General features: G+C 46.8%; 1 protein-coding gene across 1 annotated transcript; it reads left to right on the top strand.

Moving 5' to 3' along the window:
* Positions 1–12,210: 12,210 nt before the first annotated feature.
* Positions 12,211–13,158, top strand: LOC146806063 (olfactory receptor 2AT4-like). Its single transcript, XM_085623852.1, has one exon. The coding sequence runs from the start codon at positions 12,211–12,213 to the stop codon at positions 13,156–13,158; it is 948 nt and encodes a 315-aa protein (XP_085479978.1).
* The last annotated feature ends 884 nt before the right edge of the window (positions 13,159–14,042 follow it).

Here is a 14,042-nt window from a genome sequence, read left to right as displayed (position 1 = left end):
CAAGCCATGTCTTCCCTGGACCGGAATCAAGCATCCTAGGACCGGTTTCTGGCTATCAGCCGTCATCAGCCAGGATAGCTTGACTCCAGTGGCGTAGTGAGCACGGGTCCCACGTCTGGGAATACCCATCCCACTTAGGGCGAAAAGCGTTACAACAAACAAATGATGGACGGAATGCTGACAATGCAGACATTCTCCCCCAGTCAGGAGATCTGGGTTAAATCCATCGTTCTTTTGCCCACTACGCCACCCCAGTTCAGACATGGCCATATGCAAATCAGTCTTGACCCTGTGCCTCATGGGAACAGTCCAGCCCGAACTGCCAAGCCATGTCTTCCCTGGACCGGAATCAAGCATCCTAGGACCGGTTTCTGGCTATCAGCCGTCATCAGCCAGGATAGCTTGACTCCAGTGGCGTAGTGAGCACAGGTCCCACGTCTGGGAATACCCATCCCACTTAGGGCGAAAAGCGTTACAACAAACAAATGATGGCCGGAATGCTGACAATGCAGACATTCTCCCCCAGTCAAGAGATCAGGGTTAAACCCATCGTTCTTTTGCCCACTACGCCACCCCAGTTCAGACATGGCCATATGCAAATCAGTCTTGACCCTGTGCCTCATGGGAACAGTCCAGCCCGAACTGCCAAGCCATGTCTTCCCTGGACCGGAATCAAGCATCCTAGGACCGGTTTCTGGCTATCAGCCGTCATCAGCCAGGATAGCTTGACTCCAGTGGCGTAGTGAGCACGGGTCCCACGTCTGGGAATACCCATCCCACTTAGGGCGAAAAGCGTTACAACAAACAAATGATGGACGGAATGCTGACAATGCAGACATTCTCCCCCAGTCAAGAGATCTGGGTTAAATCCATCGTTCTTTTGCCCACTACGCCACCCCAGTTCAGACATGGCCATATGCAAATCAGTCTTGACCCTGTGCCTCATGGGAACAGTCCAGCCCGAACTGCCAAGCCATGTTTTCCCTGGACCGGAATCAACCATCCTAGGACCGGTATCTGGCTATCAGCCGTCATCAGCCAGGATAGCTTGACTCCAGTGGCGTAGTGAGCACGGGTCCCACGTCTGGGAATACCCATCCCACTTAGGGCGAAAAGCGTTACAACAAACAAATGATGGACGGAATGCTGACAGTGCAGACATTCTCCCCCAGTCAAGAGATCTGGGTTAAATCCATTGTTCTTTTGCCCACAGTCAAGCTATCCTGGCTGATGACGGCTGATAGCCAGAAACCGGTCCTAGGATGCTTGATTCCGGTCCAGGGAAGACATGGCTTGGCAGTTCGGGCTGGACTGTTCCCATGAGGCACAGGGTCAAGACTGATTTGCATATGGCCATGTCTAAACTGGGGTGGCGTAGTGGGCAAAAGAACGATGGATTTAACCCAGATCTGTTGACTCGGGGAGAATGTCTGCATTGTCAGCATTCCGTCCATCATTTGTTTGTTGTAACGCTTTTCGCCCTAAGTGGGATGGGTATTCCCAGACGTGGGACCCATGCTCACTACGCCACTGGAGTCAAGCTATCCTGGCTGATGACGGCTGATAGCCAGAAACCGGTCCTAGGATGCTTGATTCCGGTCCAGGGAAGACATGGCTTGGCAGTTCGGGCTGGACTGTTCCCATGAGGCACAGGGTCAAGACTGATTTGCATATGACCATGTCTAAACTGGGGTGGCGTAGTGGGCAAAAGAACGATGGATTTAACCCAGATCTGTTGACTGGAGGAGAATGTCTGCATTGTCAGCATTCCGTCCATCATTTGTTTGTTTGTTGTAACGCTTTTCGCCCTAAGTGGGATGGGTATTCCCAGACATGGGACCCATGCTCACTACGCCACTGGAGTCAAGCTATCCTGGCTGATGACGGCTGATAGCCAGAAACCGGTCTTAGGATGCTTGATTCCGGTCCAGGGAAGACATGCCTTGGCAGTTCGGGCTGGACTGTTCCCATGAGGCACAGGGTCAAGACTGATTTGCATATGGCCATGTCTAAACTGGGGTGGCGTAGTGGGCAAAAAAACGATGGATTTAACCCAGATCTGTTGACTGGAGGAGAATGTCTGCATTGTCAGCATTCCGTCCATCATTTGTTTGTTGTATCGCTTTTCGCCCTAAGTGGGATGGGTATTCCCAGACGTGGGACCCATGCTCACTACGCCACTGGAGTCAAGCTATCCTGGCTGATGACGGCTGATAGCCAGAAACTGGTCCTAGGATGCTTGATTCCGGTCCAGGGAAGACATGGCTTGGCAGTTCGGGCTGGACTGTTCCCATGAGGCACAGGGTCAAGACTGATTTGCATATGGCCATGTCTAAACTGGGGTGGCGTAGTGGGCAAAAGAACGATGGATTTAACCCAGATCTGTTGACTGGGGGAGAATGTCTGCATTGTCAGCATTCCGTCCATCATTTGTTTGTTGTAACGTTTTTCGCCCTAAGTGGGATGGGTATTCCCAGACGTGGGACCCATGCTCACTACGCCACTGGAGTCAAGCTATCCTGGCTGATGACGGCTGATAGCCAGAAACCGGTCCTAGGATGCTTGATTCCGGTCCAGGGAAGACATGGCTTGGCAGTTCGGGCTGGACTGTTCCCATGAGGCACAGGGTCAAGACTGATTTGCATATGGCCATGTCTAAACGGGGGTGGCGTAGTGGGCAAAAGAACGATGGATTTAACCCAGATCTGTTGACTGGGGGAGAATGTCTGCATTGTCAGCATTCCGTCCATCATTTGTTTGTTGTAACGCTTTTCGCCCTAAGTGGGATGGGTCTTCCCAGACGTGGGACCCATGCTCACTACGCCACTGGAGTCAAGCTATCCTGGCTGATGACGTCTGATAGCCAGAAACTGGTCCTAGGATGCTTGATTCCGGTCCAGGGAAGACATGGCTTGGCAGTTCGGGCTGGACTGTTCCCCTGAGGCACAGGGTCAAGACTGATTTGCATATGGCCATGTCTAAACTGGGGTGGCGTAGTGGGCAAAAGAACGATGGGTTTAACCCAGATCTGTTGACTGGGGGAGAATGTCTGCATTGTCAGCATTCCGTCCATCATTTGTTTGTTGTAACACTTTTCGCCCTAAGTGGGATGGGTATTCCCAGACGTGGGACCCATGCTCACTACGCCACTGGAGTCTAGCTATCCTGGCTGATGACGGCTGATAGCCAGAAACCGGTCCTAGGATGCTTTATTCTGGTCCAGGGAAGACATGGCTTGGCAGTTCGGGCTGGACTGTTCCCATGATGCACAGGGTCAAGACTGATTTGCATATGGCCATGTCTAAACTGGGGTGGCGTAGTGGGCAAAAGAACGATGGATTTAACCCAGATCTGTTGACTGGGGGAGAATGTCTGCATTGTCAGCATTCCGTCCATCATTTGTTTGTTGTAACGCTTTTCGCCCTAAGTGGGATGGGTATTCCCAGACGTGGGACCCATGCTCACTACGCCACTGGAGTCAAGCTATCCTGGCTGATGACGGCTGATAGCCAGAAAACGGTCCTAGGATGCTTGATTCTGGTCCAGGGAAGACATGGCTTGGCAGTTCGGGCTGGACTGTTCCCATGAGGCACAGGGTCAAGACTGATTTGCATATGGCCATGTCTAAACTGGGGTGGCGTAGTGGGCAAAAGAACGATGGATTTAACCCAGATCTGTTGACTGGGGGAGAATGTCTGCATTGTCAGCATTCCGTCCATCATTTGTTTGTTGTAACGCTTTTCGCCCTAAGTGGGATGGGTATTCCCAGACGTGGGACCCATGCTCACTACGCCACTGGAGTCAAGCTATCCTGGCTGATGACGGCTGATAGCCAGAAACCGGTCCTAGGATGCTTGATTCCGGTCCAGGGAAGACATGGCTTGGCAGTTCGGGCTGGACTGTTCCCATGAGGCACAGGGTCAAGACTGATTTGCATATGGCCATGTCTAAACTGGGGTGGCGTAGTGGGCAAATGAACGATGGATTTAACCCAGATCTCTTGACTGGGGGAGAATGTCTGCATTGTCAGCATTCCGTCCATCATTTGTTTGTTGTAACGCTTTTCGCCCTAAGTGGGATGGGTATTCCCAGACGTGGGACCCGTGCTCACTACGCCACTGGAGTCAAGCTATCCTGGCTGATGACGGCTGATAGCCAGAAACCGGTCCTAGGATGCTTGATTCCGGTCCAGGGAAGACATGGCTTGGTAGTTCGGGCTGGACTGTTCCCATGAGGCACAGGGTCAAGACTGATTTGCATATGGCCATGTCTAAACTGGGGTGGCGTAGTGGGCAAAAGAACGATGGATTTAACCCAGATCTGTTGACTGGGGGAGAATGTCTGCATTGTCAGCATTCCGTCCATCATTTGTTTGTTGTAACGCTTTTCGCCCTAAGTGGGATGGGTATTCCCAGACGTGGGACCCATGCTCACTACGCCACTGGAGTCAAGCTATCCTGGCTGATGACGGCTGATAGCCAGAAACCGGTCCTAGGATGCTTGATTCTGGTCCAGGGAAGACATGGCTTGGCAGTTCGGGCTGGACTGTTCCCATGAGGCACAGGGTCAAGACTGATTTGCATATGGCCATGTCTAAACTGGGGTGGCGTAGTTGGCAAAAGAACGATGGATTTAACCCAGATCTGTTGACTGGGGGAGAATGTCTGCATTGTCAGCATTCCGTCCATCATTTGTTTGTTGTAACGCTTGATTTACTGGTCTCTTTGATCACTCAATTGTCATGACAGCACTTATCCGTACCTCCTTTTTACTGTCCAAATCCTCAGGTTTATCAAAGGCATGTCCATAGCCCACCCTACACAAACTGGTTCTCACCCCAGCCAACCATGGAATATTCATACCTTTATCGCAATTAAGACATTCCCTTATGATGTCTCATTTAAGGAACACGGCCTTATTTTTCCATATTGCGAGCCAAAAGAGGGCTGGACGGGCCCTAATGTAATCTCCAACATAGTGTTAATTTAATTCACTATGACACACATATTGGGGTGAGGATATCGTGCACCTAGAATCTTACAACAGAACCTATTTTCTTCATTCTATATGTTACAACAATTGGGGATGCCCGTAACCTCAGCCCCGTGGGTTACTATGGGTGTGTACTGAGCCTTAAAAATGTGTAAAATAGGTGAAATAGCCCCCTCTCCTCAGTTGCGGTAGACTAAGTTCTGCATTAATGGACTTAGAAAACTTGTTCCTGTAGTCCACATTATGGTGCGATCATAGGCCGTTAGCAGCAAAAATCAATCCCAAAGAAGGAAAAGTGCTTGTGCATTGTAAACTATGACTACCAGCAGAAAGGATATTCATTTTATACTTCCTGGGCCCACATGACATAATAAAAGATTTTGTATAATTAGTGCGTAAGTCTAGGGAGGCCATAAAATCCACAAAACCTCATACTATGAGGCGCAAGGCTCTTGGAGTAAGGCCCATTATGACCGTATTGTCTGCACACAATAGAGATGGCAGATTAGACCCTTTAATTCTTGGGACATCCTGTGTAAGGGTTGTTAAAAATTGATGTAAATCATTAATATACAAAATAAAAAGTAAAGGAGCTAAAACACACTCTTGCCTTATCTCCCTAAAAACACTGATTTTGTTGGAAACCTTTCCCTGTGTATTTATTCATATCCTGGCCTTCATGTCACTATGTAAATGGGCTGAAAAGTGCACCAGTGTCTCATCCATGCCACTCTTTAAAAGGATTTAAAAGGATTGACCACAGCTTTGAATGGCTAACATAGTAGAACGCTGAGGTCAAATCCATAAATGCCAGGTAGATCGGTGAGCGTTGGGCGGAGGTATATTTTCCAATAATTAAGTTTAAATTTAGACACTGCTCTACTGTGCCCACATTATTTCTAAAACCATATTGGCAAGGGTGCAAGATAGAATTCTCCTCAGCCCAGTTTTTGATCTTGTTGTACAGAACCCTCCCCAGGATTTTCAATGCTGTGTCTATCAATGAAATGGGTCTGTAACAACCAGGTTGTGAAAAAATTGGTAAAATAACAGAAGTTGACAAGGTACATAGTAAGCGGAGAAAGTTAGGCTATTAAAAACATCAAGCAGGAGCAGGGCCCAAAGATCGATGCTATGTTTAATAAGATTGATCGGTAGCCCGTCAGGTCCCGGTACCTTGCCACCCACGCTCTGATTGATGGCCTCTTGTACTTTGCCCAGGGATATTGTTACCCCTTTAGGGATGGACACCAAGGGTATCTCTCTTTCTAATAATGTAGCTGCATATATCATTGTCTCCAGATCTCATTAGTTATCTTGTAGCTGATTGGCGTTAACATCTGATTCCCATAGTGAATTGCAACAACCTTACAATACAGTCAAAACTCCTCTAGATCAGACGAAATAAAGATTTAATCAATTGTGGTGGCGCAACCCCCACCTCTGAATGTGGGTTGTGTTGTGTGGTTATCAAGGTAGGCCGCACCATCCCTAATATTACTCAAAATTTAGGATGCCATGTGTTCCGCTAACTTTACGCCCCTATGACAGATTTGGGCTATACTTAGATTCCCACGTAGAGGATCCTGTGGGGGCAAATTTGCAGTAAAGTCACCTTCCAAACATATGCCAAATGGTTTGGCATTCTCATAATGCAAATCGCTTAGAGTTGTAATATGATCAAAGAGACTAAGGAAGTTGGTGTTGGGCCTTGAGTGGAAATCGTTGTTATAGAATTTAATCAGGCATAGGGTCATACCCCTTTTATATCTCATGACCTGAAAATTTCCATTAAGGGTAGGTATGGCCTTAACGCAACCTCCCTCCGCAATATTTACCCTTATGGCCAAACCACCGGAATCACGACCCATTTTAGATGATGTTGCAAGTATGTTATGACACTCAAACCCATCAAGAAATATATCACTAGTAGCCCAGGTTTCCTGAAACATTAAAATGTCATATTGGCTGACAAGTAGTAGCCAGTCAGGCAATATTATCCTTGATTGAAGGCCGGCCACGTTCAAAATAAGTATTCTCAGGACCCCTTCCACACCCAAGTGATCATCTATCGTGGGGCTCATATGGTGAACTTAACGGTGGCAGGTCGACCTCATCAGAACCTCACGTTCCAAATTCCAAATAAGTATTCTCAGGGCCCCTTCCGCACCCAAGTGATCATCTATCGGGGGCTCCTATGGTGAACTTAACAGTGGCAGGTCGACCTTATCAGTTGTTTTTAGACTCAGCCAGTCCAAGTCCTCAAGGTTGGTCAAGGTTGGTCAGCACTGCAAATGTATTCTGGTCAGCTAGAGTAAATAAGTCTGATGTAGCTCTCCCTAAGGATGGTTTATAAAAGTAACAGAGGGGAAATACTCACATTTTAGTATTCCTACAATCAAGGATCCCAGGCTGTTTCAGTATTGCCCTAACTAGAGATGGTCTATGAAAATTTATCACAATGCAATCATCTTTGATGTTCTTAACAGATCCGCAAACCCAACCCACTCTTCGTACCATGATGATGTCATTCATATTCATAATGCTGAACTGTTTTGTCTCACATAGCCAATCAACACATTTGTTATGCAACTCTCCCCATGATTCATTATGGTCATCCTTGAGTGGGGGCACACCTGCCAACACCAAGACGTACGGCCAGGTAGCTGGGGGCAAGTTTAGCATGTCCTTGTTACTTTTGAAATGAGTGCCGATTACGGAATGATGAGTTAGCATTAACAATCTCACTGACGAATTAAGATGTAGCTTTAGGTAGAGTGATAGATTTAGATTTAGGAATAAGAGGTGTGGCCAAGCCATTCCATGCTAGTGCAGGATGGTCTCCACTGCTTGCAGGATTGTGTACTGCCCTGGTGTTTAGGAGCTGACTGTCACTCTTTTGAGTACAAGTATTTAAATGTGATGTAGTTCTTTGTGAGGAGGTACTCTGCAGTGGACTATGTAGAACTGCAACACTAGTCAGGTGGTCAGTACCCCAATGACTGGCACAGGTATCCATGGTCCCAGCATGATGGTGAATCCTGCCTATGAGGCCCTCCATGTGTTCCAAACGCTCAAACAGGGGTTTAGGTTTCCCATCTATTATGTCACCAACCCCAGAGCAAAGGGCCTCAAAGAGGGGCATTTCTACATCTGATATGGCTTCAGTCTGAGAATAAAAAGATAAAGTGGCATTATTCATCGAGATTTGGACCAGATGTTGTAATACAGATTCGGGCTGTATCCAAGAGATTCAGTTCCTCCGGGGTGTACCAGTACCCGGAGGCTTTCCCATCAGTCTTTTCAATTTCATAGCCACAGTCACAGGTACAGCGGGGACAGTGGCAGAAACAGGCTGTTGGGTCGGGGTAGGACGACACCCAGAACTAATAACTTTGCCTGTAGGAGATTCACGTTTAACCACAGTATGCAAGTGGTCACCCCCATCATTCGTCAAAACAGGCATAGGATCACAACCAGGTAGGGCTTGTATCGCCGCACATTCCAAGGACAGTATACTATCCCTTAATTCAATTTCGTTGGTAACAATGTCAACCACCCTCTCCAACATAAAGTCAATAGAGACAGAAGGACGAGTGACAGTTGTAGGAACTGTTTGTTTCCTCATATCGAACAAAAAGGCCAAAACAATTCTCACCTCAAACTTCAGCTGCTCCAGTTGGAAGAGGTGTGGCCCAGCCCAGACTTATCCGGACGCAGACTGGCACAGGTGGGTCCACTCTTGGCCCGGTCTTCACCCGGGTATGTAAATCCATCACCTGGTAGGGTGGATCATCTACAAAAAAAACTCTGGCTGGGGGCACCTTTTCCCTACATGACACTTTTCCTCTGCTGCAGTGTGCTGTGAACAGCTTTTAGTCAGATGGGAAGTCTTAGTCTCTCTCCACTCCCATGATGAGTATTGCAACTCTGTGGGCTTGGGCTCCAGGCATTAGCGAGAGCAACCTTTCCTAGCCAGGGCAGAGTGGCAACTGATCAGGAAGAAATCTGCTGCTCCTCTGGGCTGGCCAGGTCCAAGAAGCCCCAGTGAGAGGAAGGTGAAGCTCTAATGGACACTTGGGCCCCGGCCCCCAAGCCAGGAAAAGAAAGCCACCTTGGATTTGCAAATTATAGCGACATATGCCTACTAATATTGCCAGTTTTGCAATCATGTTTTGGCTAAAACGTCATCAGTGATGTTTCATACTTAAGGAAGAGCAGGCCATTGGACAAGTTTGGTGTGCAAACTTTGAGTTCCAACCATGAACCACATGCTCTTTTTGTACAGAAAATGCCAACAACCAAGCACTTATAATTTATTTTGCACACCCCTTTTAATAATAAGATATATTCACTAACTTGTGTAGATTGACCTCAATTTGTGTGCATTTCTTATAGACAATTGGCAATGTTTTACCATTTTGCCCGTGATGTTCATAATGCTTTTTCTTTCATCCTGTGTGCACTCCATTCACATATTGCCTCAGAAATACACTCGTAATTTCATTGAAATTAATGCACATTTAGTTTCAGAACACATTTACGTGTGTGTAAAAAAATATAAAAGATGAAAATGGCTATAGGACTTAGCAATACAAAAGCTTAAAAAGGGATTATTCGCAGCTAGTTAGCACACACTCCAGGAATATAAAATATAGCTTTAGGAGCAAGAAATCCATTTTCCTCATCCCTAAAGTATGACTGCACTGTCAAAAGTTGTATCCCCTCCCCAAAGAAGACAAGAAAATCCTTGTTAACTGTTTGATTGTCCATTGCAGATACAAATATTTGAGCACTTAAGTATAAACAAATATCTGCAGTCACATTTACATCCCTCTTAGTTCTTTGAATGCCGCAGAGGGGCAGACCACAAGCCCCACGCAGCAATGCAGCCACCGCCAAAACCGGAGGAGCTATTCAAATTGGGGTCAGGTTTCCTTCAGAGTGGGACACACGTGGTTGAGCTGTTTTGAATCCTCTGGGTGGACTGTATACACCCCACTCATTTACCTCCTAATGGTTTCACACCATCTTGAACTCACTCTTTAAACTTCTTTTCAACTTATCTGTCTTGTCTTTGTGTTGAACCTTAGATGGAGTTAACCAAAGGTTTTGGGCTGCATTTCCAACCCATCTGACTCTGAGATTATCTGATACTGGTGCACAGGAAGCCTCTTCTTGATTAATACCTGCTGCAGGGTGAGCCTCAATTAGAATCATTTGGGCGGCTTGAGCAACAACGGGGAGTTGGTCTTCTGTAGGCCATGTATCCTACATCACATCTGATTTGAGGTTGTAGATGGGTTTTAAAGCTTGGGAGCCAGACCACTGCCTGGTTGTAGGTGGGATCCTTGGAGAGGGGGTTGCTTTTATGCAGGGTTGCAACAGTGCGATCTTTCTCAGATTAGGAATTAGACCATAGTAGGCCTGAGTTGAAACTGGCATCCATGAGCAGCAGTATGGCCAGATGGTGCTGGTCACAGAAGTGCACGAGCAGCTGTTGGACACCACAGACAGCCACAGATGGAAATCAACCAGGTACCTTGGGGTTTCATGCCAAGGTCCAATCAGCACCCCTCTACTCTTTTCTGACCGCTAGTGGGCAAACTGCTGGGTTGCTAGACCTTTAATCTGCTAGATAGGAAGGCCATCTGGGAGGGCCTCCTTGAAAGGTACACCCTCAGGTTGGATGGTCCCAAGTGTGGTGGAACCTCTATGCTTGAAACAACAGCCACATCTGACCAAGCAGTCCATCCCTAAATAGACCAAGTATGCAATATCAATCAGAGTACAGTGCTGCTTAAACCATCCATTAGTAGGCCACTCTGATTGGGATGTATGCTTTGTACTCCTACTTTGGAAGTTAGACTCATTGAAGATTCCCATAAGGGCCTGTACAGGGTGGTTGTGGCCCTTGCACTGTCTGGGGAGAACAAACAGATGAAAAGCAGGTCATGCATAATCTCATCCTACTATTTCAGACAAATGCCACTAGCTTTTCTTGTAACCAGTGCATAGTGGGAGATAGAGGAAGAGGTTTCAGTGAATGTATATGACCTTCAGGAGCCCTGACTGGGCTTGAAGCTTCAAATAAACCCTTATTTGTTCTTCCAGGGCAGATCGGCTATCTGATTACTCTTTGCATTCCTATGGTGTGTTCAACTAGGATACCAATTTGAAACATCTCAACCCAGATGTCTTAAGACAGCTGAGTTGAAAGTAAGTGCAGGTATTCACAGCGCTGTGGAGCTCTGAGTGAAGCCACTCCCCCCAATCAGGGTGCTGCTCACACTCTGCATGTGAGCAGCACCAGGTTCAGGCAAAGGAGTTTGCTTGTCCCTGCAGCTCTAGACTGAAGGAAGAAGAGGTCCTGAGGCGAGCAGGAAATGTAAGATGTGTTTCTTTTTATAAAATGTGATTTTATTTGCCCGTGCACCCTCCCTCCTGCCCCGTAGATGCTAGCCTCCTCTGGACTAGTGATTGGTGCCCAGCCCTGCAACTTGGGCCTTGCATTGGAGCCCTGATGAGGTTCCTGGTCAGGGTTTTCAACCCAGTACTGAGAAAGGGAGGTGTATCTTAGGTAGCCCAGGACAACAAATGAAGGTGCCTGGAGCCTTGGTTGTTTTGCTTCTCTGACTGAGACCTGTTGATACTTTCAGAAGCTGAGAAGCAATACAAGGCCTGTATTTTGCCTTCATGGACATGGAAGGATGCCTGTATTAGGTGGATGAACTTGGTAGTCCTCATCAAGGCTAAAGTCAACCTTGCCTCGCCCTGTTGACTTGAGGAAGCAAGTGGAAGGTGCAGAGGAGTCACTCTCTCCTCTAACAAAAATATATGTGGAGAAGGTGACTAGGCTTTTTTGTAATCTGGCCACATGGGGTGGCGGAGAGAGACCTTCTGAGCAGAGGCATTCAACCTCATTGAGCCTATGGTGTAAGACATTTTCAAATGAGAGTTTAATCAAGACTTCTATGGCGGTTTAGAATTCTGAATTTGGAATCATGTCGATGAATCAAACTTCATTACCAGGAGCACACACGTAATTAAAAATTAAATTTTCAGTAAAGAACAAAGTTATCTGTGAAGGTCTAATCTTGTACTAGAAAATAAAATTAGTGAATTACTCTGTCCTAATGGACGCACTACGCATTTGGCTCTTATAATGCATTATATTCTTTACTATGTGTTTTTCCAGGTATTCTCAATATCTTTGAAATGGCAGGATACAACGAAAGCCAGGGAACAAATAACTTCATTCTGACCGGATTCCTATCTCTTCAGAATGTCCAAATACCACTTTTCATCTTCTTTTTGTTTTTGTACCTCCTAATCCTAATTGGCAATATAATGATCCTCTCAACTGTGTTGCTGGATCGGACCCTACACAAGCCAATGTATTTCTTCTTATCAAATCTCTCTGTTCTGGACATCGTGTGCACCACCACTACTGTGCCGAAGATGCTTGCCATGTTCCTTTTCGAGGCCAACACTATTTCTTTCAGTGGCTGCTTTCTACAGATGTACTTTTTTCACTCTTTTACTGTAAATGAATCTTTTTTACTTGTGGTGATGGCGTATGACCGCTACGTGGCCATATGCAGTCCCTTGCATTATATGACTAAAATGACAAAAAGGAAGAATGTTCTGATTGCTACCAGTTCCTGGATAAGTGCCTTGATAGTGCCAGTGCCTGCTGTTATCCAGACATCACAGCTACATTTCTGTGGCTCCACCCATGTTGAACACTGCTTCTGTGATCATTTGTCTGTTGTTCAAGCAGCCTGTTCAGATGCCACATTCCAAACCTTCTTGGGGTTTTCTATTGCTATGGTTGTTTCCATAGTTCCCCTGATGCTTGTATCCCTATCCTACCTAAATATCATCATTAGTGTCCTAAAGCTCAATTCTAAAGAAAGCCAGAAGAGGGCATTTTCTACCTGTAGTGCTCACCTCCTCGTTGTCACCACCTTCTATGCATCTATGGCTATATCATACATTTCTTACAGGGCAGACATGACACGGGATATTCATCTAATGGGAAGCATTGCATTCGCCATTTTGACTCCCATGGTGAACCCAATCATTTACACACTACGAAACAAGGAAGTGAAGGATGCAATGGCAAAACGTATCCATTCGATGAGAAGCAAAGGAACGATGTGAAAAACAGCAAACACTATATAGTACCTCAAACCAGTTCTTAATTTGCAAAACAATAGGTGCCAGGGCCTTCGTCAGGAGGCCACTGCAGCTTGCTTCACTCACTACCTGCCACGCCAATGACAGTACCACAACAACAACAAGGTGGTGGTTGGCGAGCTTGAATTGATCCCAGCCAATGGCAGACACTCTGGCTGCATTCCAATCCATCATTTTTTGCCCACCATGCCACCTCAGGTTGCACCCAGCCATATGCAAATCAGCCTTCACCCTGCTCCTCATGGGAGCAGTCCTGCAAAAACTGCCAAGCCCCCGAACCGGAATACAAGCCAATTAGTAGCTCACCCTAAGTGGGACAGGTCTGCCCAGACATGAGTCCTGTGCACACTGTGTCACTGGATCCAAGCTATAACCTGCTGATGAGCCCACAACAAGGGGAAAACTGGTCTTGTGTTCCGGTTCAGGGAGGACCTGGCTTGGCAGAAAAGTAGTTCACGCTCTCCGAGTTGGGGTGAATTGTTGAGCACTTAGACTCTTGGAGTTGAACTTTGGTATCGCTCTCATTTTTCACAATCAGGGTCCGGGAGTTGGTTACGTGGTGTTTATTCAAGGAGAGAAAAGGCACAAGATATCTCTCAGAAGTCTTGGGGCAGGAATTGGAGACAAGGTTCCCACATTTAGTGAAGCTCGGAATAGCATGTTCAAAGGAGACCATGAGTTTGTGTTGCCAGTTCGAGTGAATGGGTGTAGTGTCCATGCCCCACTTGGATAGAATGATCCGTCCGGCTGCACAAAAGGCCGGGGTCATTGTTTTCTGCTAATCAGTATGAAGTGAATAGGTCAACTGGTTTGGGAGTCCAGTACGGTATAGCTTGGAAAGTGGGGAA

This window comes from Triturus cristatus, chromosome 8 (assembly GCF_964204655.1).
Source record: "Triturus cristatus chromosome 8, aTriCri1.1, whole genome shotgun sequence".
Classification (NCBI taxonomy): Eukaryota; Metazoa; Chordata; class Amphibia; order Caudata; family Salamandridae; genus Triturus; species Triturus cristatus.
The sequence above is the reverse complement of the archived record's forward strand: the minus strand, read 5'-3'. Positions and strand labels throughout refer to the sequence as shown.